The 27,011-nt window shown below is 40.3% G+C and overlaps 1 protein-coding gene across 3 annotated transcripts; it reads right to left on the minus strand.

Moving 5' to 3' along the window:
* Window positions 1-43: 43 nt before the first annotated feature.
* Window positions 44-26,753, minus strand: tbc1d20 (TBC1 domain family, member 20). Of its 3 annotated transcripts, none has more exons than XM_043710832.2 (8): window positions 26,555-26,753; window positions 18,790-18,975; window positions 17,422-17,502; window positions 16,418-16,604; window positions 14,236-14,337; window positions 13,026-13,167; window positions 12,664-12,842; window positions 44-1,730 (listed from the first exon to the last, which is right to left on the minus strand). In XM_043710832.2, the coding sequence occupies exons 1-8, from the start codon at window positions 26,604-26,606 to the stop codon at window positions 1,475-1,477; spliced, it is 1,185 nt and encodes a 394-aa protein (XP_043566767.1). In that variant the 5' UTR covers window positions 26,607-26,753; the 3' UTR covers window positions 44-1,474. The 3 variants fall into 3 exon arrangements, with proteins under 3 accessions (XP_043566767.1, XP_043566768.1, XP_087850872.1); XM_043710833.2 differs by lacking the exon at window positions 26,555-26,753 and adding an exon at window positions 24,725-25,163; XM_087994746.1 differs by lacking the exon at window positions 26,555-26,753 and adding an exon at window positions 19,197-21,103.
* Window positions 26,754-27,011: the final 258 nt, after the last annotated feature.

The raw sequence follows: 27,011 nt of genomic DNA on the forward strand, positions 1-27,011 counted from the left end.
TTACGTGACTATAAATAAATCTTGTAACTAAGAAAAACAGGCATCAAGATTAAAGATTGTGTATTGCATATCAAGGCTAACAGTACATCAAGACATTATTTCTTCATACCAGAGTCTCAAGCAATATAGCCTGACAAGGGTTAGCTATACAAATTAAGAAGCCTTGTACTGAGGTTAGTGTGATTAACACACCAATAATAAGGATGCAATATATAGCAACTTTAAAAGTTTCTGATACGCTGCTTGTAGCTAAGGTGCATTAATAAAACGCTTGGCCTATAAGCCTGTACATGTGCCACTTCTGTTGATGAGGTCTTGTCCGTAGCTGAAATCCAAAACCTTGTACTGTTCCCTCACTGGATCAAAATACTTTTATTATCTACGCACCAAAATGTTGGAGCTAAGTTTCAGATTGAAGCTTTCGCTCTGCAATTTAATTCTACAAAATGGATGAGCGACTGAAACAATAATAAACTATTTTTGCCAAGATGATGTTTCTTGCTGCAGTAACACATTGGCAATAACCAGTGATCTTTCTTTATTAATTGGTGAATGTTGGCATTCTATTCAAGAGAAGGTAGCTCAGCTAAACTCTATTCTTTTTGACTTGAACACATTTTCCAGCAGAGATCATTGCACACTATTGTGTGGCAGGAACTGCAGTCCCGATTCTCAAGCAGCTCAGAGTACCACTCCACTGCTGTCAATTATCAGCTAATTCCATGGAAATGAGGTATGAAATCAGCCATATTTACCACTACATAACCCAGCTACATGATGCTTTGTCAATTATGCAGGGAGAATGTATGACCTGAAGGGTTTCATCAATCCTGAGCTGGAAATTGGTCTGCTGTCATTTAGTTGGGATCAGGGCCTGATCTTCTGGAACAGAGGGTTCAGCAAGCTGTATAACACAACTGTCCCAAAATTAGGTTAAAAGACAAATAGGACAATATTGCCAACTATCACAAATGAAATAGATTGCTGAATTGGTTCAGCCTGTATTTTCTACTTCAGCCATTTGAGAGCAGACAAGTTAACCCTGCCAAGCCAAAATAGCTCTGATGCCCTTTCTAGGAAATAAACTGATCTTGCCCAGTTAACCTTTTTTTTTTAAGATCAACACACATTCACTCCTTGTCGAGGTAATATGGTTGAGGTTGGCAACTGATCAGATGGGAGCTCAACAGATTTTTAAATTGGTCATTTCCCTAGGTTTTATTTTGAGAACTGATAAAATGGACATTCTGCAATATACTGCAGCTTTGTTTGGTGCTAATAATTCACAAAATGGCAGTCATAAAACTAGTGTTCAACCCAATCTTACCTTTAACCGAGTATATGCACTTTCCAACTTGCAGTCTTTAATGACACATTTTAAATTAAAAATAAAAGGCAACGACAAAGAAAAGTACTGTGCCCCAGCCCCATTATGTAGTTGGAGATTTGTAAAGTGTCTAAAAAAGTTCTTCCTTCAAGGAAACAGTTGCAGTTCAAATTTTGGTGCCCACTCCAGTGCAGTATTGACCACTGCATAGGCTGCTGCCCCCAATGCCACAGTCAGCCCCATTACTGCCAGTTTTATCAACCTCCTGGTCCCAGTTATTGCCACAATTGTTCTTGTTCTTGGTTCTTGTTGAAACCGTTCTCTGAACCTCCTCCGGAGCACTGCATCAGGACGCTGCTGGGCTGACACCAGTTCAAAATCCTTGAAAGTTGAGACAGCGGTGCTGTGGGTACAGAAAGGCAAAATGGTTCACAATTAGATAATTCATGTGTAGTAAACAAATTCTCAAACCAACACAAACAAGGCAACAACATATCAATCCATTTTATAAAATTGTGATTTAGAATTTTCTGCTCATTAACCAAGTGTTAATGATCGATCTACCCATTGACTTAGTGGACTTATCCGCAACACAGAGCTACAAAACAGGTCAGAGGTTTGAATCTTGGTTTGTGCTGCAATAGTGGGTTACAAGTGGACCCAGTTAGGTGGTGGAGAAAGGAAAATAGCCAAATTTCCTGACCCGGGTGTTATTCCAGTAGACTATGCTGGAAATGCATAGAGCCAAGTGAATAGTTCGCCATAAGTCACAGACAAAATGTTTATTAAATGAAAACAATGAGGCTCTGAAGGATAAACAACATTTGTGGAACTATGTCTTAGCAAGAAAATACTTTCAGGGAAGAGGATAAAATTAACAAGGAAAGAAAATACTCAACCTACACATTTCTGCAAAATAATTATGCACACATCAGCCAAGGCTAGATAATGCCACTTGCTGAGCATTATTACAGCCAGGCCATAATTCAAAGTGACTTCAATGGAGTTCTATTCAAAAAAATAAATTACAGCAATAGCTTGAAAATAATGAAGCTTAAAATGTTAAGTGTTTGAAGAGTGTACATTTTTAAGTGGAGACCCATTATTTTGCAGAATTTATAAAACTTGTTGAGAATTCATCTCATGGATTTTATTCAGCTTAAAGTCTGTATCATTCTGAAGAATAACCTTTGGATTTATGTGCATTTGACACGTCAGTGTTAAAATGACTTACACACTATAGGTAACTCACAATCAAGCTGTGACATTTAAAGAGACCACTAGATCTATTAATGAACCAGAGGCGCCAATTTAAAGCGAGAGACAAAAAGGAGCAACGGTGACACGGATGAAAACTTTTTCTCCTCAACACGTGATTAGGACCTGAATGTTCCGAGTGTGGAGATGGCAGTCTCAAACATGGTATTCAAAAATATTTGGACAATTATGAAGTAAAAAAAAAACTGGAGACTACGAGGAAAGTGCAAGAGTGTGGGATTGGATCAGTTACACTTCTAGAGTCGAAAAGTGTGGCGCTGGAAAAGCACAGAAGGTCAGGCAACATCTGAAGAGTGGGGGAGTCAGCATTATCCTGATGAAGGGCTTATGCCTGAAACATCGACTCCCTTGCTCTTCAGATGCTGCCTGACCTACTGTACTCTTTCAGCACCACACTTTTTGACCCTGACTCTCCAGCATCTGCAGTCCTCACTTTCTCCTAGTTGCTCTTGTAGAGAACTGGCATGGAATGCCAAGCCAAATGATCCATTCTATGCTGCAAACATTCTATAATTAGTTGTTTTGTAGTGCTGAACTGGAATATTGCTGAAAAACACATTTTGCTGAAACTTTTGTCTTATACACAACTTGATGAACCTACAATACAGACTGGTTTTGTGCCAAACAGTGGAAACAGCATGCAACACACAGAGCCAAGAAATTCCATGACCAAATATCGTAAACTACAATGATGAGGGAGCCCAGCACATCAGTGCAAAAGACAAGGATGAAACATTTGCAAACAACTGCAGCCAGAAGTTGATGATCCATCTCAACATGTTCCTGATGCCTCCAGCATCAGATACAAAACCAACCTTCAACCAATTTGATTCAGTCTACATGATACTATGAAAAAGCTTAAACTATTGGATTCAATACTCAAAAAATTGTGCAGCATAGTGCAAATTCAAACTTGGAAGGCCCCAAATCACTAGGAAGCACTTAAGATGGGATGATCAATCAGAAAAGGCATTCCCTATGCAGCGCTGAACTCTGAAAGGAGTTACTCTTCCAATAACAGACTGCTTCTTCTGAGCCAAGCCGCACGTCTCTCATCAAATTTACTGAAATATAAATTATTTATTTTCAAGCACATGGAGAGGGAGGTTCATAAAGTCACAATACAGAAGGTGACCCGTGTTGTTTGTGCCAGTACTTTAAAACAGCTACCTGGTTAGTTTGCTGCCAATCTCTTTATCCATTGTTCTGCAACCGTTTTCCTTTTCAAGTATGCAACCAATTCTTATTTCAAAGTTACTAACGAATGTTCTGTAGCATCTTTTCAGATAAAAGCTAATGGAGTAAAATAAATTTGTATCTCCCCTCTAACTTCTTTGCCACTTTAATCCATTTTGAGTACTGATCCCTCTGCTAGCAAAATTAGTTTCTCCCATGCACTTTTACCAAATCACAACAAAATATTGAATATTAAATTTTGTTTAACCTGTTAAGAACATAAGAACTATGTTCTAACCTGTCCTGTGCTAAAAAAACACAACAGGAACCACAATAGGCCAATTAGTTTGGAGTTCGATTGCTAACTTTTGAGATCATGGTTGATTTGTGACTCAAGTATAAATATATCAGCCTTTATCCTACATCCCTCAACAAGATTGATGGATTTTTGTTGCCCAATCTCAGGTACAGAATTATCAATGATCTAGCCCCAGTGCAAACGTTTCTGTACTCGAGTACATATGACAATAAAATCTCAAATTTGATACCCTGCATGTTTCCTCATTTCAGTCTTGAAATGTCTACAAATTTGGAGCTAGACGATGTCCTACCAGGAGTAGAAGTTTCACTCAATCAACCCAATCTCTCCTCTTCCCGCGACAGTCTTGAATAAATCATCTCAAACTTCCAAATTTCAGAGACTACAACAATTTGTGTAACTTCTCTCGGCATTTAAGTTGCTTTATCATCCAAAGACCCTGAATAGCTATTTTTTATTTTGTACCATTGTGCACACAGTTATTCCTCTGCAATATAGTGGGAAATGCTGGAAGGATTAGCAGGCTGAGAACCAACCAGTTGAACTGCATCAAGATCCCTCCTTCCAAGGCTAAGTCCTGGAAAGGGACTATATCCTAGAACTTTTGGCTCAGAGGGAGAGATATTACTTACTCAGCCATAAAACTGCCTACTGCACAACTAAAGAATAATTTCTGCTTAACCTTGCATTCCCATCTTGAAATTTAAAGACTAGCCTCCCATTACATGATTTGATTAAAATGCTACTGAATGAGTACAGAAATAATGACTCATGCATCTGGGGTCCCATAGTCCTTTTGGACTGTGTTTCACCATTTAAAAATTACACTGTTCTGTCTTTTTTTAGGTTCCAGAATTCCAATTGCTTTGCCCATTCACTTAATCTACTAATACCTCTCTCCCCCCCCCCCCTGTAATTTTATGCTTCCACCTGCATTGTTTACAACATTACTCATCTGTGTGTCATTGGCAAATTTTCGATATCAATCAAATTGCAATATCAGTTAAATTGTTGATAATTCTGGTGAACAGCTGAGACTTCAAACAGATCTTTGCAAAACATTCCAAATCACATCCCATCAATTTAAGATTGTCCATCAGCCCAACTTTGTCTACCACCACAAATTCAATTTTTTATTGTAAAATAATTTTCCAAGAAATTATCTGCTCTGATCTCTCCAGGGATCCCTCATATCTGGTACAATTTCAGTAGGATCTGCATAGGAGATTTGCTAAACTTAATTATCAGAAGGCATAGATAAGACCTGTATCTTTCCCCCAAAACTAACTAAAGTTGCAGAAAAATACAGAGGCGGGGTTCTACCAGACAAAAAACAGTTAAGAATACTTTATAAAAAGGTTGGGATTTAATTTGTTTTGGCCTCCTTTCCACTGTTTTGTGATACATCAAAAAGAGTATCTGACCCGAAAAATGGTTCACTAATTGAAAATAAAGCTTACCTTAAGCTTTCCCTTCTCAGTTTGCTGTTACAATGTAAACACAGTTGCTTTTTTCTGCCTGCCACTTAATTCGGTCACAAAGCACCAGGTAAATGGAAAAGCACTTCCTGTTCAGAATATAGCCCACGGTTCCTCACTCTCGCTTTGCTGGAGATTGAATCTGGACAGCAAAGCTAGGGTTGTGATCTAAATTATGCCACCTGAATGGTGGATGCAGAGAGTTAAGGAGTCCAATTGTCCTACTGTTGTATCCAGTCTGCTAGCAGCCCTATTACACCACAGATAGATGCAGCCTTTCCACCAGATATATCTTTATCCGAAAGGAAAATCTATCTCTGCTAGCTTATCTGATGTGCGCAATATTATTTATCAAGGAATTTCGGACCATGCTACACTGGAGTGCTTTCTACTTGTGAACATAACCTGCAAGGAAAAGAAGATATCAATAAAAGCTCTTGTAGAGTTTAGTCATAGTGCCATTCCTCTATATTAAAATACAAATTGGCACCAAAATGCTTACAAAAGTTGTAGATCCCATTGCACAATTTCAAACTATTTCAGTCAGTGTAATTTAATCAATTATACTGTTTAATTTGCCTCCAAAACAAATTATACGCCTTGAGTAATTGGAGTTTATTAGACTAAATTAAGTCAGTGGCATCTTATGCATTTATGTTCCTAAAATTAGGAATGAAGAACAGTTACAGCTAGCTTCTTGGATTAATATAGACGCTAACGAACATAATACATTTTGGATGAGGAGAACAAAACTAAACAAAAATGCTGCCAGAACAGCATCAGAAGGTATTAAAACACTACTATTACAATATAGAGACTATAAAAAGGGTGGCCTTTCCACTGATGTACAATTAACAATTGACACAATCCCCCAAAATGGTTGAATTTATGGTCTTTGTCAGATGTGAAAAAATGGAAGGAACAAACGGCAGAGTCGGCTCACAATGGGCCATATGGTCCACACCTGCTTTAATTCTAAAGCTGCTGTAGAAGGGTATGCATTCATCACTTGAATTGAAAATGATTAATGAAACTAATATCCTAACAGTAACACAAGGAGAGTCTGTAGACCACGCAAAAGTCCCTTTATAAAGCAGTGTTGCATGTGGTACAAGATTACTTTTAATAATGGGAGGAAGTGGGAGAGAAGTCTCTGGAAGTCTCATACTGCCAGATGAGACTGAGCTTAATTGTTAGCTTAGTGGTACTATGGTACATAGTGGTGCTATGGTATTTAGTTTCTACCTCTGAAGCACACATTAAATGAAGATTGCAACCTTGCTCGACTGCAGGAGTTGCTCAAAACTTCTGGTTCATACATGATACAAAATTAAAAGAAGAGAACCTAACCTAGTGATTTGACATCTGTAAATACTGCAGAATCCTGAATCAAGAATCCTTTTCTCCTTGATCTGAAAATACTAAGGGTGAATAATCATCTGCTGGAATAATTTAAAATATTGCATTTTACTGAGCTTACACTAATGAATTTGCATTCTGCACAAGATAAATGTGAAAATACAGAAAACGTGGGGTAGAGGATGCACCAAATATACTAATGGAAGATAACTGTAGCATTCTGGTCTGTTCTGATGATTGCTATTTTGAGTTTGAGAAAGTACATCTAATCCTTTTCAATCTACACTATAGCATCATCTGACCAATGCTTAATATGTTATGTTTAGCTTTCAGATCAGTGCCACAATTTTATTCAAAATGAGTCATGAGTGTCTTAATATTCTGTGTACTGTAATTTTACATCAGGAGATGTGTTTAAGAAATTATTTGAATCTGTAACCAGAGGAAGAGGAACAGCTGCATTGATTGTCTCTACATCTTGTGATACTCATATCATGTATCAATAAGGGACAGTCAGAACAGAAGGAACTCTTGATACAATACTCATTCATGACACTAGAAGCTTATCTTACTGGAGAGTAAATAGGTTAACTATAATCTAATTCACTTCATACACGTCTCATAACAAATTTTGAAACCGAGTGACTGATTTACAAACATTGTAAGCTGAATAGATTTAGAGGTCAAAACATATCAAATTTTACCAGAGCCACAGTTAATGCAGAGGACACATGATTGCACTAGTAGCATAGAAAGCACACCAATCTTTATAAAAGCTACTAGGAATCAACAGGTGAACAGAAGATACTGCTACATAGTAATGTTTAATTCTTTTATAGTTCCTAGACCACTACCTTAAACAGGTTTTAATTTGCCAAATGGCATTTTCAAAGAGCAGGGACCTATGTATTAATATACCAATTTGGGATTGTCAGTTGAGTTCATCGAGTGGCACACGTGTATACTGGAGGCTACATAAATTAACACACAGGTCTCTATTCCTTGCAAACAGAAAGATGATGTACATGCACTGGCCCATTTCAATTCAACAATATAAGTGACAGCCATTTGCTAGTGCATTTCTCAGGCCAAACTGCCTGCTTTAAAATTTAAACAAAGCCTGGCCATTAATGGGTAATCAGCATTAATAGGTGAATTCTCCATTGGCAATACCTCTACCAATAAGTCATTTGCCAACCAATCAGCACTCCCCTCTCACTACAAATGCTAGTTTTCCCCTTGAATTTGCATTCTTGTGAATTAGCCTGATACAGTACAAGGTGAAAAGCTTTGACAGAATGTCTTTTCCAGCAATATCAAACAACTAATTCATTATCAACTGTGGAAACATTTCTTAATTTCGCTTCTGAAGTGTATGACTGCAGTTTTTAGCCTGCAGACCCAACTTGCTACTGGGAACAGTTTCACCCAGCCTGCCAAATCCATTTCCTTGACTAATTTCAAATGCTTTAATCATTGTTTTCTACATTCCATGGTAAAAAAATCCTAACTGCTTCAATACTTTGGACAAATTGGATCAGAAAGTCTGTTTCTGTGTTGTATTACTCTATGACTCCATAAGACATTTTGACAGAAAAGATTTAGAGGGTACAGGCCAAATGCAAACAATCAGGACTAGTTTGGTTTGACAAACTTGGTTGGCATGGAAGACTTTGACCGAAGGGTCTGTTTCCATGCTGCAGGACTCTACAACTGTATTTCCTCATAGCTTAACCCTTGGGATCAAAGAATCCTTCTGGTAAGCGTAAGCTCCCCAGTCTCAAAGGACAATATATATCTTTCCTAAGGTGTGCTACCCAGAACTAGTCTCAGAACTCCAAATGTAACCAACCAGAACTTGTGGCTGAAACATGACTTATTCATAGAGATGTACAGTATGGAAACAGACCCTTCAGGCCAACCAGTCCATTCCAACCAGATATCCCAACCCAATCTAGTGCCACCTGCCAGTACCCGGCCCATATCCCTCCAAACCCTTCCTATTCATATACCCATCCAAATGCCTCTTAAAAAATGTTGCAATTGTACCAGCCTCCACCACATCCTCTGGCAGCTCATTCCATACACGTACCAACCTCTGAAAATGTTGCCCCTCAGGTCTCTCTCATATCTTTCCCCTCTCACCCTAAACCTGTGCCTTCTAGTTCTGAACTCCCCAATCCCAGGGAAAGTAATTTGTCTGTTTATCCTATCCATGCCCCTCAATTTTGTAAACCTCTATAAGGTCACCCCTCAGCCTCTGATGCCCCAGGGAAAACAGCCCCAGCCTGTTCAGCCTCTCCCGGTAGCTCAAATCCTCCAACCCTGGCAACATCCTTGTAAATCTTTTCTGAACCCTTTCAAGTTTCTCAACATCCTTCTGATAGGAAGGAGACCAGAATTGCACGCAATATTCCAACAGTGGCCTAACCAATGTCCTGTACAGTCGCAACATGACCTCCCAACTCCTGTACTCAATACTCTGACCAATAAAAGAAAGCATACCAAACACCTTCTTCACTATCCTATCTACCTGCAACTCCACTTTCAAGGTGCTATGAATCTGCACTTCTGCTGAAATATTTCCTTAAATTAGCCTACTCACGACTTTTGAGATTTAGACTTCATTTTTTGCTTTCAAAAATAAAATCGAGGCAGGAACACGGATCTACAAAAGGTAAATGGCTGCTAATATGGAACTTAAAACTTGGCTAAAAAGATGGCAAGGAATTGAAGCTTCTGATCTTGCATTCATCAAAACTAGGATTCAAGTAATATATTTGAACAAGGAATAGCTTTATATACAGAATGTGAAAAAGGTGCTGATTGGTCACACCATCATTGGCATGTGCCACTGCAAGAACAGATACCCGTCAATCTTAATTCTCAGTCCAGGCAGGTATATACACAGTAAATGGTCAGGGTATTGTCCTGGAGATGGAGCAGAGATGGTCTGTCTCCATGACCCCTTTGTTTTTATAACAGTGGAATCTATGTATCAATTCCTTTTTTAAAAATATTTAGATAAATGATAGGTGCCCCATTTTGGAAAAGCAAATCAGAGCAGGACTTATACACTTAATGGTAAGCTCCTAGCGAATGTTGCTGAACAGAGAGACCTTGGAGTGCAGGTTCACAGTTCCTTGAAAGTACAGTCACAGGTAGATAGGATAGTGAAGACAACATTTGATATGCTCCCCTTTATTGGTCAGAGTATTGAGTATTAGGAATTGGGAGGTCATGTTGCAGCTGTACAGGACAGTGTTATGAAGATGTGGGTGTACCATTAAGAGAATTAAAAGCAACAGAACTACTGGACAGCACTAAGTGTTCTCAGTAGGCAACAATGGATGTAACACTGGGGTCGAACAACTCGAGTAGTTGTTCAATCCAGAGACCCGGGTTCAATTCCCGCCTCAGGTGACTGACTGTGGAGTTTGCACATTCTCCCTGTGTCTGCGTGGGTTTCCTCCGGGTGCTCCGGTTTCCTCCCACAGTCCAAAAATGTGCAGTTCGGTGAACTGACCATGCTAAATTGCCCGTAGTGTTAGGTGGAGGGGTAAATGTAGGGGAATGGGTCTGGGTGGGTTGCGCTTCGATGGGTCGGTGTGGACTTGTTGGGCCAAAGGGCCTGTTTCCACACTAAGTAATCTAATCTAATTTGTTGCCTAGAGACGAAAACAAATTTGAATCTGGCTAATCCGTTTAAATTATATCCCAATATAAATACCAGCTTCCAATCAAGTTTGAATTCAGTATATTGACAATCTTAAAAGCCAATAAGACAATCCAATGCTCTGGGGTATAAGACAGGGAGAAAATTGAACAGTAGAAAGGAGATCTGCCACGTCTTAGAATGTGAGAGACTACTTGAAAAACATCTCTTTTCTTTAAGTCCCTTTTCGATCAGTAATCTGTAATGCACAAATTCCTAACAAGGAGAAAAGATGACAGGAAGATCCGAAGACAAGAACCTACAGCTGCTTGGTCTTGAGATAAGTGTTGTTTTGTAAATTTTAAATTGGAATTTTATCAGACTAGTATTAGAAAAGGGAAGCTAAAAGATAGGTTAGAGAAATAAACTGTAAATAGTGGCTAGTTAATTATTCTGTTATACTTTAAGAAATAAAGTTGTTAAATTTTTATGTTTAGTTCTTGGCCACTTTTTTGTTTTTTTACAGATTACTGCACGGGATAAATCTTTTCTGTGTTGCTGGATTTAAATTAAGCAGGAGGGTTTATCCTGTGTCGTAACAGTTGGTTTAGCCACTTTTGGAATACTGCATTCAATTCTGGTCTCTGGAAGGATGTTGTGAAACATGGAAGGGTTCAGAAAAGATTTGCAAGGATATTCCCAAGGTTAGAGGATTTGAGGTATAGGGAGAGGCTGAGACTGTTTTCCCTGGAGGCTCAGGGGTGACCTTTGTAGAGATTTATAAAATCATGAAGACATGGATAGGATAAATAGAAAAAGTCTTTTCCCTGAGTGGGGGAGTCCAGAAATAGAAGGCATAGGTTTAGGGTGAAAGGGGCAAGATATAAGAGGGACCTTAAGGGGCAACGTTTCCACGCAACGAGTGGTGCATGTATGGAATGAGCTGCCAGAGGCTGGTACAATTACAGCATTTAAAAGGCATCTGGGCGGTTAAATGAATAGGAAGGGTTTAAGAGGGCTATGGGCCAAGTGCTGGCAAATGGGACTATATTAGGTTAGGATATCTGGTCAGCATGGATGAGTTGGACCGAAAGGTTAGTTTCCGTGCTGTACATCTCTATGACTCTAAACCAGGTCTTGTGTCTTTATACGTTCAGCTTCTAGCATGCACAAATTTATCACACAGCAAGGCCACTTTTGAAAGTTATTTGCTACTGGAAGTCAGTCATTCATTAAATAATCTGACCACGCTAACAGTTACACTGGATATCATTGGTTGAACTTGCAATGTGGAGTGTGAGTGTAAGAGAAAGGCACTGCCTCATCCCCAGGGCAACATTTTGATCAATTAGTATACACCTGCCTTGTCTGAAAATTAAGATTGACAGGTAACTGTTGTTGCAGCATTTTCCTTGCAAATAATTGGTTCAACAATCATTACGCTCTTCTCACTTCATATAAAATGGTATCTTTTTTCAAAAGTTTTTTGAGGCCTAGTTCTGACAAGTTCACAATGAAAACCTTCAACTTCTTACCTCCTTTCAGACAGACAATGTTTATTTTTACCAGTTTAAGGATCCATTAATTACCCAATCCAAAATGCCCTCCCCAGTTTTTTTAGTCCATCCCAAGAACAGCATATAATTTCAACAATTCTCTTGAAAATGAGTTTGACAGCTACACAGCAGCTCAGATAAAGGCACCTTGTCACCAAAAGTCCTCAATTACATAATTCATCTTAACTATCCAGTTCCATTACAACTTCACATGAACTCTAACTTTTGTTAGAATTAAGACAGAACAAAATCTTTTGATACTATTGGAAACAGTGCTATTCTAATCATGAGGTGTACAAAGTCAAACCCATGTTTTTGGTAGAACAGTAAAACTTCATACAAATTAATTCACTAGTATGTCTGCAATTCATTAAAAATACATTCTAAAATGAGACATACATGAAACCAGAGTAAGGTACAGGAAGGAAAATGGTAAATTAAAAGAATAACTGCCGTAGAGTTTTGCAACCCTTTGGAACCAGTTAGACTGAGTTTCAAGTTTAGCTGTCAATTACCTCTCTTTTTGGGCAACCTCCCTGGAAAGCTCAGATGGAGGAAACTGGACAAACAGGTCTCCAGCACGGCTTATTAGGGTCTCATATGGCAGGTCCTGTGGGATCTGGGAAAGCAGATGGTGAACAGCAGCCATGTCACATTCACTCTCCAGGACCTCATTTCCCCGGTACAGCACAATCTATAAACATGAGGAAATAAATCTGAATGAGGGTGCGAGAATCACAGGTGCAGCTCACTCGACAGAGAAAATTAATGGTGAAAACTACAATGCTTTTTTTCACTGGGTAAATGGAATGGTAGGCAGAAATGGAGTCTAGCACAGACGCTTTAAAAGCACACAGAAAATAGACAGTTCACCTACCACTGCAGCAAAATAGATGGGCATTAGTGGATGACATGCCAGGAAGAAATCATATAACCGAACCACATGCCGGAAATCTGAAAGCACGTGACCAAACCAAGTTATGAGCCAACTCAAAGCGAAGATAGTACCAACGTCCGCTCTACAAATGCAAAGCAGCAGGAGAAAAAAAAAGTCAATACAAGTACACCATATTTAGAAATGCTCATCGCCAATTTATGATTTCTTTAATCAGTTTCTATACTGCACAATAAAAACATTACATTTGAAAGTTGCCAAAAAACATTAATAAGCCTTCATCCTTAGGGAAGCCTCAATTAAAATCTCCACACATGTAGACTTTTGTTATTAGATTAGAATAGATTAGATTAGATTACAGTGTGGAAACAGGCCCTTCGGCCCAACAAGTCCACACCGACCCGCCGAAGCGAAACCCACCCATACCCCTACATTTACCCCTTACCTAACACTACGGGCAATTTAGTATGGCCAATTCACCTAACCTGCACATCTTTGGACTGTGGGAGGAAACCGGAGCACCCGGAGGAAACCCACGCAGACACGGGGAGAACGTGCAAACTCCACACAGTCAGTCGCCTGAGTCGGGAATTGAACCCGGGTCTCTGGCGCTGCGAGGCAGCAGTGCTAACCACTGTGCCACCGTGCCGCCCGTTATGGGGGATTGCTAGTAGGTTATTTTTTACCGAAAAGAGAAGATACAACTTGCTAAGGTACAAAAGTGATAAGCAAACACATTACATCATTTCAAAGCCTCTGGTTCAAGAAACACTTTCTGCTTTTTGTTTTCTTTTAGTAATTGTTCATCAGTTGAGTAGTTTAGGAAGCAGTTGTTGAATATTGGGTCTATCAGTAGGGTGCTTCCCAACCATTGCAATCCCAGTTAAATCCTTTCAACTTAAAGCCTTTAAATTTCTTGAACAGGTTCTTTACACATGAGCTGGATGGGTACTTGGACCATTAGGGAGGTTTATTCAGTTGAATGGTCTCGATAGTAAATTCCTGGTTTAGAAACAGAAACTGGGCCAAAGGCAAAGGGGTTACAAACTGAAATTGCCAAACCCTAGCAGAAACAATAGATTTGAGTTTTCTGAAAATTATTGATTTACTAGGAAATAAAGTCCAGGATTTCCTCGATAGAAAAATATTTCAAACTATAAAAAAAGAAATTAACCAATACTTTCATTCTCACCTTTGCATGAAGTCATGTACTTCTGGATTAACTTTCTCTATTATTGGCATAAGGTAATTTAAAATGTGTTTCGTGTTGTCCATAGTTGGGTCCATAAAATCCCTACAAGTAGTAAAAAAAAAGTTAAAGTAAAAAGATGGTAAAAATGTTTGCTTGAATATAACATTACTATACTAGATTTCAATGAAGACTGAAGAAAATATGCAATAATAATGCATTTTTGGACGGTATAAATGGCTGTGCAATTTAAAATCAATAGATTGAGGTTATCAATACATATGGTAGCTCAAACTGGAGAGTTATGAATTAATTACACGAGTGATGATATAACAAAAACTCACCTGAATACCCTCTAACCCATCTTAAACACACAGGCAACATTCTTGAAATACACACCTACCTACAATTTATTCATTAAGTATAAAGCCCATATCCAATTTCAGGATACAAATAAATGTTATAAACATATTTTAAAGCAGTGTAATGTGAATTCTTAGAGTACATTCTATTGACTGTGCATAACAACTTGAAATATAGTACACCTTTAGCTAGTAATTTGGAGCTCCTATATTCTGGTCCTGCAAACCTGGCACATCTTAATAAGGGAATAAAGGAAATAATGTTAATTCATACTCAACACATTTAAATACAAATGCACATTTCAGGCATAACAGACAGATAAGGTAGTTGTGATCATAATTCCAGTACATTCTACATAAAAAGCTTGCAAAGTACATTATACAGTGAAGTATATCCGGAGTTTCAGCTCAGACTGCATGAATTTGCTGCCCATGCTTTGTGATATACCCATGTCAAATTTTCTAGCTCATTTGGGTTTCAGAAGGCTCTCTTTGGTAGCTACTGTGAACAGTTCTGGGAACCATACTATAGAAAAGATTTTGAATGCATTGCAGAGAGGGGAGAAGTGGTGTACAAGAATGGTCCAAGGAATGAGGAACTTCAGCAAAGATGACAAGATTTAAGAAGCTGGGACAGTTCTCTTTGGAGGGAAGGCAAGTAAGAGGTGATTTTGAAAGCCTGTATCAGATCATGAAGATACTTGTTAAAGTGAAGAGGGAGAAGGTTCTTCATTAAAGGAACAAGAGTAAGAGGGTATAGATTTAAAATGATTTGCAATAAAATCTTTTTGTCAGTGAGTAGTTAAGGTATGGAATGCACTGCCTCAAAGTACTGCAGAGGTGAAGACATTCAAGGGGGCATTGAATAATTACTTGAGTAAAAATAATATGCAAGAATATAGGGAAAAGGAGACCGGTACTAGGAAATTATGCTCATTTGAACAGCCAGTGCAAATACAATGGGCTCAATTGCCTCCTTCTGTGCGAGAAATGTTGCATTCATGAAGATTAACAACTGTCAATACATGCAGACCAAAATGTAGGGCTGACAAACTACCAAAGAATTTCTACTATATTTTGAATTGTTATGCAAAGTCAATAGAATTTGAAGGAAGTGGTTCTTCAATGTCTTCATATTACATTCTATTTGTATTCAGGAACATAGTTCCTATAATAGGTAGACTGTTGAAAATCAGAGTGTCAAGTTTAAATCCATATTAAGTAACGAGGAGAGAATAAAATTTGCAAATAGTTTGAGATTCAAATTCAGATGGAAAGAGAAAGAAATGATCACAACTATATATGAAACATTCAAAGCAGTGAATTGTTAAAGAACAGAACAACATAAAATGCTCAATTTCCACAGCTTCTCAAAAGGCAAATGATATTATTAAATTAGATGTACATAAAGACAAAGAAGGCTTTTCTTGCCCTTTCAAAATAAACACAAGATTAAAGAATTTACAGCATGGAGACTGAGATGGAGCACATAGTAACCATGAACACTTGCTACATTAATAAAGTACCAAATGACTTTTATACATTTCCTTTTCTTGCTCTCTGAATTTTCTCTGCACTTAATCTTAATGCACTTACTTCTGAAGCGGCTATTAGCATCACAGAATTCTACCACTTCATAAGTGATTAGGTGCAGAGAAAATTCAGAGAGCAAGGAAAGGAAAGGAAATGTATGAAAGTGAAGGCTGGGAAGGTGGAAGGACATGACACATCTTGCTAAATTAAACATTGCCTTCTCAGTTGAAGTTGGTAATATGGAAACATGGTTAACTCATTACAACTTAAAGCATTTATGTACCAAATACCTGAGATGATGTGTGGAGAGCTTTTCCACTAGAGCTGTTGCCATTCTCTCACCTACAACCAGAAGGAAGGTGACCACTATGTCATGGTAACCTTGGTAATAGTGAAGCTGGGGATTTTTCTTCAGTACCTCCAGAATGCTATCGATCAACTCTTCTTGAAGTTCTTTTCGCTTTGCATCTGGCATCCCTGTAGATGTCATGAATTTATGGCAAACATAAAAATTGGTCAAACAGCATATAAATTTAATATGCGTCTAATAATTCACCTTTTGCACACAGAGATATGTAGGTCAGCTTAACAAGAAACATTAGCTACTAACATGAAAACCAGTTACATAACAGGATAAAATAACTTCAAAACTCATGAACATTCAAAAGGTATTTTTCCTTCCAAGTAAGTTTTATAAGCAGGCAACTTATCCATACGGTCCCTGCTCATCAATGGACGTATGAGCAAATGGCTGGAGTACTGGACCAACTTTTAAATTCACTTACATTATATTTTCTAATTGGTGTCCCCAGTAATTGGATAAAGTGCAGAGTGCTCATCTCTTTACCCAAAGAAAATATCCAAAGGAAGCCCATTTATATGGGAATGGTGGCATCCAATGAAGACTCATCAAACTGACTCCCAACATGATGGAAGTTTCTTGCCATGGGAGATCAGTAGGATATGAAGACCAATTTTGAAGTTCAGAGGAATGAGAGTTGACCTCTTTGAAGCATTATGGATTGGTGCCTGGTATCGGTTATTCATAAAGTGTGACTGATTGAGTAGATGCTAAGAGGCCATATTCCTCACGAGACACTCCTAAAACTGGAGACAGCATCGCAGACTGTGAATCTTTGGAATTCCCTTCTTCAGAGGGAGTGTTAAATTAAGTATAATGAAGACTATAGGGAATCAACTAGGATATTATTAAAATATACTAACTGCTATTGTATTAATGGAAGCATTAAACTGTTCCTAATGAACATGTTTTTGACAAGCTAGGCTGACTTACCAGGTGGAAAGCGTCGCAACGATCGCTGGACATCCAGTAACACCTGCTGATAGTCTTTATTGTTCTCTCGGAGTTCTGGTCCTGTTCCAAACGTTAATTGCACAAAGTATAAGTTAAACATTAAAAAAGCAGCCAGCCAACAGCTCTGGGATACACATATGTAATTAAATCACATTGCAAGATAATTTCAATGACAATAGCTTTTCAACAACCCAAGTTAAAGTCATTAATATTGGTCAAGTTCATCACCAAGGCATTGTACTTAAGTTAATAATTGCTGGTTTTTAAAATTAAGATCCATAAGGCAATACCCATTACATCAGATTATAATTAAAATTCCCAGTATAGATTGGTACATTAAAAATGAGTGTCTATCATTTCAGGTTATCTGTTAAAACTAACCAGGGAATCTCCACTGATCACTCTTTAATTCCATGCCAGGCTCAGCGTTAAGTGCTCTCATCTCAAAAAGTCATGAATTCAAGTACACAGCCTAAGCTGACATCAGTGTGCTACTGAGATTGGTTTATTGTTGAAAGTACTGCTTTGTGGGCAAGATGTGAAATTGAAACTTCTAGTGCTACTGCAGATGGACGGAAAAGATTCCATGGATTCAGTGAGCTATCTTTCAGTCACTACTATTAAAATCAGGCCAGTTAATTAAATTTGACTCATGCTTGTTGAGGGAAAATTATTTTGTGAAAATTATATTAAATTTACCACATTACATTACCACACAAAGCAATGCTGGCACTTTGAACGTAATTCATTGGATGCAAAGCATTTAGGTCATCCCACCTAAAGACAAAAAAGGCACCATGTAGCAAAACAAGTAAATTCAACCTTAAGTCACACTAGAAAGTGTGAATTTTGGCTGAGAACAGGATAAGCTCTCTCAACTTCGCAAGAAAAAGTTATTGAGCAGCACATTATGCCAAGTTGGTGTTGTCAAGTAGATAATAGACTCCAGAAAAGGTGAAGGGAAATACCAGATAGTTTCAATGTCACAAAGGACACCGTTTGTGCTTCTCTGCTGCAGCAAGTTTGGAGTAGTAGGAAATGCAGGAATTGGTATGGGACACAGCAACACATTAAGAACTGTGCAGTAGAAATTAAAGGTGGAAAGAAAGTGCAATGATTTGTAGAATTAACCTTCCTCCATAAAAGGTTTCATAAAAAGATACACATTTCATTTGAAGTCAATTCACAATAAAATTTCTACACCAAGCCTGAGCCCATGGCATCTATTTGGCCTACAGCCTTAATATCAAGTTCATGTCAGTTCTAAACTTTAGAGATCTTTAATGTTGCAACAGCCTAAGGCAACAGTACTGAATTCTAATCAAATACATTGAATGCAAGTAGTACCTGGTTTGAAAGGCAGTTCCTGTGTGTTTATATTAAGCAGCTTTGGCCATACTTTGCAACGAATTTCATCTGTCAGAAGACCACCTTCACTGATTGCCATTCTCCTCAATGCAGCTACATCCACAGGAGAGCAGTTTAAGGCCTGGAAGATTTCTGCTACCTTTCGCTTTCTTTTTGATTCATTGTCTGACAGAAAATACAAATGACAAAATTACAGCATTAATTTGAATATTTCTCTTCTCCATTCTGAGCAGCTTTTCTGATTCTGATTTCCTTTTTAACATCCTGTAGAGAAATAAGCGCCCAAGATTTGAGAGATCATAATTTCGCCATGTTCTACCATGCAGAAGTTTAGCAATGAATTCTGACCACCTATAACATTGTTCAAAAATTTTATTTGTACGTACCTACACCACAGTCATTAGTTGATACTTGTCCAAAAAATGCCAGCCTCAATTAAATAAAAGAGATCAAGGACATAGTTATAGATGTAAAGGACCATTCCCCATAATTAACATTGCTGAAATAGTACAGGAAAATATACCAAAAAGGTATTTTCATTGAGATCACATTAGTATTACATATCTGTAAACTGTAATCTACATTTCTTTTGAGAATAAAAAGTAGCACTCAAGACTTTCCTTATTCCCGAGGGGGTGAAAAGAAATCTATTCAATAGATTATCCCATCTTATGCCCAGCTATTAGCTATTTCAGGATCGGAAAACAATCAGCAGAGCTAGCTAGAAAAATTTGCCATGAAACAAATCAATGTTAGGTTACTGACTGGTAAGATAGAATCACACAAAATTTAGGACAAAGCTACATCTATAATGTGCCCTAATTCCCAAATTAAGAACAACCTGTTTTGACACTCCCATTTTCACACACAAGATTTATTGCATTGTATTCAAAGATTTTTGGCCCAGCAGAACCTCCATGTGACCTTCTCAGCACAATGATATTATTTAATGCCATCAAATCAGTTCTCAAATAGATTTGTACATGTCATTAACTGAGTTGAGCTTTAGGTTTTAGCAAAAATATTAATTTTCACTTAATTTAAATTTAAATCCAGGTAAGTGTTATAGAGGTAATTAATCAAATTTTCTTCCTTGGTCCTCCAACATGGTGTCCCAACTCCTATACTCGACGATCTGAGCAGTGAAAGCAAGTGTGCCAAATGTTTTATATACCAAATGTTTTATATATCTACTTGTGACAACTTTCAAATGAACTATGTACTTAAACCCCTAGGTCTCTCTGTTCGAAAAGACTCCCCAGGGCCTACCATTAACTGTGTAGTTCTGCACTTGTTCATCTTACCAAAATGCAACACCTTGCATTTATCTAAATTAAACTCCATCTGCCACTCCTTGGCCTAATTGATCAAGATTCTTTTGTAATCTAAGATATGCTTCTTCACGGTCTAATATACCACCAGTTTTGGTGCCATCAAACTTACTAACCTTGCTTCTAATGTTCCCATCCAAATTGTTTGTATAGATGACAAACAATAGTGAACCCAGCATCGATCCCCACAGAAACACTGCTGATTACAGGCCTCTAGTCTAAAGAAAACACTCCAACACTAATCGCTATCTCCTACCGTCAAGCCGATTTTGTATCTAACTGGCAAGGTCCCTGAATCTCACGTGATCTAACTTTACTAATCAGCCTTAATAAAGTTCATGTAGACAATATCTACTGCTCCGACCTCAAAGCTTCTTGATCACGTCCTTAAAAATTTAAATCAAATTAGTGAGACACTATTTCCCACGCACAAAGCCATGCTGACTATTCCTAAACAGTCCTTGCCTAAGTGACATGTTTTCTTGCAATAGCTGTCACGTTCACTGCTCAAAATGACTTTGACCTTTGTTTTAAAAAAAACTCACCTTCACATAATTGAAAACTAGAATTTGGTCTTCCTCCATTTTTAATTTCAAGTTCCCAATATATACCTCCAACAATAAGAAAATTTAAAACAATACACTCAAGAGATTATGAATTTTCTACAATGGCCTGCTAGGCACTGTTCTGCATGACATCTAACAAATTCAAATGGAATTTGCCAAAGAAACGTAGAAGTAATTTGTAATTTAGAATGGAACAGCATAAATTTGAACAATGATCATACTGTTGTTCAGTGAGTAGTAACTGAGAGCTTGGATGTTAAAAGCTAATGTGCTAACATACAACTTGCAACAGTGGATCATTGTGTACTCTCCACATTGTCTTCTACTGACCGATTCCTCTGATAGAGTTTCAACCACCACATGAAAGCAAAATCCTGTGAATGTTGGAAATACTAAGCATGTTAGACAGTATTTGAGAAGAGCAGCAGCAGTTAACAGTGTAGGCAGTGTAGGGATGAACTCAGACTTCTCCAGTTTCCTCATTTCCCCTCCCCCCACCTTGTCTCAGTCCGCTCCTCCGCCCTTTAGCCCCGCCCCTCCAACTGCCACCAGGACAGAACCCCACTGGTCCTCACCAACCTCCATGTACAACGTATCATCCGCCGTCATTTCCACCACCTCCAAACGGACCCCACAACCAGTGATATATTTCCCTCCCCTCCCCTATCAGCATTCCGAAAAGACCACTCCCTCCGTGACTCCCTCGTCAGGTCCACACCCCCCACCAACCCAACCTCCACTCCCGGCACCTTCCCCTGCAACTGCAAGAAATGCAAAACTTGCGCCCACACCTCCCCCCTTACTTCCCTCCAAGGCCCCAAGGGACACTTCCATATCTGCCACAAATTCACCTGCACCTCCACACACATCATCTATTGCATCCGCTGCACCCGATGTGACCTCCTCTATACTGGGGAGACAGGCTGCCTACTTGCAGAACGTTTCAGAGAACACCTCTGGGACACCCGGACCAACCAACCCAAACACCCCGTAGCACAACACTTTAACTCCCCCTCCCACTCCACCAAGGACATGCAGGTCCTTGGACTCCTCCATGGCCAGACCATGGCAACACGACAGTTGGAAGAAGAGCGCCTCATCTTCTGCCTGGGAACCCTCCAACCACAAGGCATGAACTCGGATTTCTCCAGTTTCTTCATTTCCCCTCCCCCCACCTTGTCTCAGTCAAATCCCTCGAATTCAGCACCGTCTTCCTAACCTGCAATCATCTTCCTGACCTCTCCGCCCCCACCCCACTCCGGCCTATCACCCTCACCTTGTCGTCCCTCCACCTATCGCATTTCCAATGCCCCTCCCCCAAGTCCCTCCTCCCTACCTTTTATCTTAGCCTGCTGGACACACTTTCCTCATTCCTGAAGAAGGGCTTATGCCCGAAACGTCGATTCTCCTGTTCCTTGGATGCTGCCTGACCTGCTGCGCTTTTCCAGCAACACATTTTCAGCTAGGCAGATAACCTTCTCTATAATAGGTTAGTATGCAAAAATAATTGATCTGGAATATTTCTCCACAGTCGAGGCACAGTCGAACCTTCTGAGTATTGCAGCAACTGACTTTTTTCAATGCACAATGCACCACTCGAGACTCCTCAGAGACTGAAGCAATCCATGTCCAAAAGCAGTGAGACCTGGCCAGCATTCAGAGTTCAGTTGATAAGTGGCAAGTAACATTCAGTCAAACAAATGCCAGGCAATGACTATTACCATCAAATGGTTGGATTCCCTCTTGATATTTGATGATAATACCATTGCTGAATTGTCCCACAATCAACATTTGGAGTAACCACTGACCAGCAACTGTGCTGGACCATCCATATAAATACAGTTTTCAAGGGCAGGTCAGGAACAGGAAATTCTGCAGTGAGTAACTTACTTTGTGACTCCCAAATGCTTGTCCACCATCTTCAAGGCACAAGTCAAGACTATGATGCAATGCTGCCATTTGATTGGATTGTGCAGACCCAGTAATAATCAAGCAGCTCAACAACATTCACCAACTTCAATATTCACTCAACCCTCCACCAAATCATTTTTGCCAGCTGTGTGCCTCATGTGCAGAAAACATTGCAACTTACCAAGGCTCCTTTGATAGCACCCCAAACCTGCAAGCTCTACCACCTGAAAGGGTATGAGACACACAGAGGCACATCCACCTGCAAATTCCCCTCCAAGCCGCAAGCATCACCCTGAAGTGGGACTATACAGCCATTCCTTGCTGCAGTGTCAAAACTCTGGAAACACCTTCATAGTTGCACTGTGGGTGTACATACAACACAAGGATTGCAGCAGTTCAAGCACCAGCAGAAAGCAAAACCATGAAGGCAGATAATTATCTCAATAGCCATAAAATTGAGATAGGGGATTGTACGAGGCCTGGGTGTCCTCATACAACAGTTGTTATAGGTAAGCATAGATGTACAGCAGGCAGGAAAGGCAGCAAATGGAATGTTGGCCGCCATAGTGAGAGGATTCAAGTACAGCCAATTTGTACGCAATTACACAACACCTTGGCAAAAAAAAATCACACCAGTGCAGTTTTGGTCTCCTTGTCTTAAGCAGAATGTTCTTGCTACAGCAAAGATTTACCAGATTGATTCTAGGGGTAGCAAGACTGATGTATGAGAGTCAGAGATGTACAGCACAGAAACAGACACAGACCTGTCCTCCCAACTCATCCATGCCAATCAGATATCCTAAATTAATCTAGTCTTATTTGCCAACAATTGGCCCACATCCCTTTAAAACCTTCCTATCCGTATACCCATCCAGATGCCTTTTAAATGGTGCCATTATAACAGCCTCCACCACTTCCTCTGGCAGCCCATTCCATATATGCACCACCCTGTGTGAAAAGGTTGCCCCCTTAGGTACCTTAATTTTGGACTTCCCTATCCCGGGGAAAAGGCCTTACTTATTCACCCCATCCGTGCCCCTCACAAATTTATAGACTTCTATAAAGGTCACCCCTCACCCTTCGACGCTCCATGGAAAATAGCCCCAGTGTACTCAGCATTTCCCTATAACTCAAACCCTCCAACCCTGGCAACATCCTTGTAAGTCTTTTCTGACCCTTTCAAGTTTCACAACATCCTTCATCCATAGGAAAGAGACCAGAATTGCATGCAATATTCCAAAAGTGGCCTAACCAACGTCCTGTACAGCTGCAACATGACCTCGCTACTCCTATTCTCAATGTACTGACCAATAAAGGCAAGCATACCAAATGTTTTCTTCACTATTCTGTCTACCTGCGACTCCATTTTCAAGGAACTATACACCTGCACTCCAAGGTCTCTGTTCAGCAACACTGCCTAGGACCTTACCATTAAATGTGTAAGATCTGCCCTCATATTTACGTAAATTAAACTCCATCTGCCACACCTGAGTGCACTGGCCAATCTAATCAAAGTCCCATTGCACTTTGAGGTAACCTTCTTGTCTGTCCTCTACACTACCAATTTTGATGCTATCTGCAAACTTACTAACCATACCTCCTACGTTCACATCCAAATCATTTATATAAAATGACAAAAAGCAGTGGACTCAACTCCTATTGGCACACCACTGGTTACAACTCTGTGCTGAGGAGTGGGAAATGAAGTTTAATTTTCAAATGTGAAGTGTGGCATTTTGGTAGGTAAATCAGAGCAGACTTTATATACTTAATGATAAAGTCATGGGGAGCATTGCTGAACAAGAGAGACCTTAGGGTGCAGGTTTGTAATTCCTTGAAAGTAGAGTCGCAGGTAAACAGGATGATGAAGGCAGCGTTTAGCATGCTTGCCTTTACTGAACAGTCTGAAAAGCAACTCCCCACCACAACAGCATGTTGAGTATCCCTAATTAGTCCTTGCCTTTCCAAATACATGAAATCCTGACCCTCAGAATCCCCTTCAACAACTTGCCCACCTCATCAGTCTATAGTTCTCTGGATTTTCCTTACCACCTTTCTTAAAGTGTGGCACCACGTTAGCCAACCTACAGTTCTCCAGCAACTCACCTGTGGCTATTGATGACACAAATATCTCAGGAAGGGTCCCATCAATCACATCCCAAACTTCCCACAAAGTTCTGAGGTACACCTGATCAGGTCAGAGCACGCAGAGAAGATTTACCAGGATGTCACCTGAATTGCAGAGCTTCAGCAATGGAGAGAGATTAGACAAACAGATTGTTTTCTTTAGAGAAGACTGAGAAGGGACATAATTGAAATGTATAAAAGTTTGAGGGGCACAGATAGGGAAGACAGGAAGCAACCTTCTCCTTGGTGGAGGGAACAATGACCAGGGAACCATAGATTGAAGGGAAGGAGCAGATGTGAGGAAAAGCTAATTCACCTGAGGGTGTTGAGAATCTGGAACTCACTGTCTGTAAGAGTGGTAGACAGGCAGAAGGCTGGAAGAACACAACAAGCCAGGCAGCATCAGGAGGTGGAAAAATCGACATTTTGGGTGTAACCTTTCTTCAGAACTGGGGTGGGTGTGGGGGGGGTGCAAATAAGGCAGGGGTGGGGCAGGATGATGACATGGGGGATAGGTGAAGACAGGTAGAGGATACGACTTGGTTGGTCAATGGGAGGAATGAATCCAGTGGTGGCAGGGAGGAGTAGAAGGGAGAGAGAGGGGCTGGTAAAGGATTCAGGGATGGGGAGGGAGATTATTTGAAGTTGGAGAACTCAATGTTGAATCCTCCAGGTAGGCTGCCCAGGCGAAAGATTCAATTCCCTACAGAGTGGAAACAGGCCCTTTGGCCCAACAAGTCCACATCAACCCTCCGAAGAGTAACCCACCCAGACCCATTTCCCTCTGACTAATGCCCTAACGCTATGGGCAATTTACCTGACCTGCACATCTTTGGACTATTGGAGGTAAACAGAGAACCCGGAGGAAACCCACGCAGACACGGGGAGAATTTGCAAACTTCACACAGACAGTCACCCAAGGCTTGAATTGAACCTGGGGCCTTGGTGCTGTGAGTCAGCAGAGCTAACCACTGGGCCACCATGCCATCCGAGGTATTGTTCCTCCAATTTGTAGTTTGGTTCATTCTGGCAATAGAGATGGCCAAGGATGGTCAAGACATCGGCCAAGACTAGGAGGTGCGGTCAGCCCCTGCGAGCCCGACTGAAATCTCAGCGAGCCATTCCCCAATATTTCAGAAGTATTTAGGTGTGCAGTTGCAATCCCAACAGTTAGGTACTTATCTTTGACCAGCACAGACACGGTGGACCGAATGGTCTTTTTGTGCACTTTAGACCTCTATTGGAAAACTTGTAGTGAACAGCCAGCTGCAATTATCCTGCACGTATCGATCAGCACGACACAACCCCCTGAAAAAACCCTTTTAAAACTTTTAAGATAAATAACGCATCAAAATGAAAAGTAACCATCAGCTGATATCCCTTTCGCCCGGATGTCAATAAACTAGACGCAACCTAGCCTGATTGTTCCCAGTTCCCAGCTCCCGTCACACCCCCCAAAAAAACGTCGCCACGCCATTCGCTACCGAGACCGTCCCTTCCCCGAATGACCTCCCCCGATTGGAGGACATCGCCATCAATCAAACAACCAGTATTAAGCTTGGTTGACAGAGAAACCAGGGCGGTCTCAGGCGGCTTCCACCTCCTCCTTCACCAACCCCCATGGCCAATAATAAAAATACAGAGTGGAAACAAAACAAGCCGTCTGGAGCGACGCACCGACATTTGCTGCCAGAAATTCGAAGATACGGATTCATCCTCATTCGGAACGTTGTACATTCTATTCCCCCCCTCCCCCATACACAAACCTCCTTTTTAATAAGAAGGCCCTTCGATTTTGATTGAATTTACCTTGTTTCCCGATCCCGTTTATCGAGTTGCTTCGAGTTTTCTTCAGATACATCGCAGCGGACAGCTGCCGAGCAGGAGACGCATTTTAAGCCCAGACTTCGCTGTTTGGCCTGTGCTGTATACTCAGAGTCCGCCTCATACCGCACCAGCCATGCCCTGGCCGCTAACACCGCCGCCTCTCTGAGGTAAAGGATCGTTGGGGGAGGGGAAGAGGGCGGGTGGCGGTTGGAAGATTTTTTTTCCCCCCTCTTCAAAAGCACGGGACACACGCGCGCGAGGGCGTGCCCACGTATAGCGTCAGCCACAGCCGCCTCCATGGCAACCCTTGTGATGTCGCGACGTTGAGGGAAGCCCCGCGCGTGCCCCGCCCCCCCCGCTCCAGACCGGACTGGAGACGGACCGGAAGTGGGCCATTCAGCCCATATCATCTGGCCAGCCGTTCAGTGAAATGAGGGGA

The sequence above is a fragment of the Chiloscyllium plagiosum genome, unplaced genomic scaffold, assembly GCF_037043375.1.
Source record: "Chiloscyllium plagiosum isolate Xiang-an unplaced genomic scaffold, Cpla_swu_hap1 HiC_scaffold_15, whole genome shotgun sequence".
Classification (NCBI taxonomy): domain Eukaryota; kingdom Metazoa; phylum Chordata; class Chondrichthyes; order Orectolobiformes; family Hemiscylliidae; genus Chiloscyllium; species Chiloscyllium plagiosum.

Excerpts from the sequence above, each read along its gene's own strand:
- tbc1d20 (XM_043710832.2), bottom strand. The coding sequence starts at position 26,606 with ATGTATCTGAAGAAAACTCGAAGCAACTCGATAAACGGGATCGGGAAA. Across the intron at positions 14,338-16,417 it reads CTCTCCACACATCATCTCAG|GGATTTTATGGACCCAACTA; the intron begins GTATTTGGTACA and ends TACTACTTGTAG. Across the intron at positions 1,731-12,663 it reads GAGGTTGCCCAAAAAGAGAG|CACCGCTGTCTCAACTTTCA; the intron begins GTAATTGACAGC and ends CTGTACCCACAG.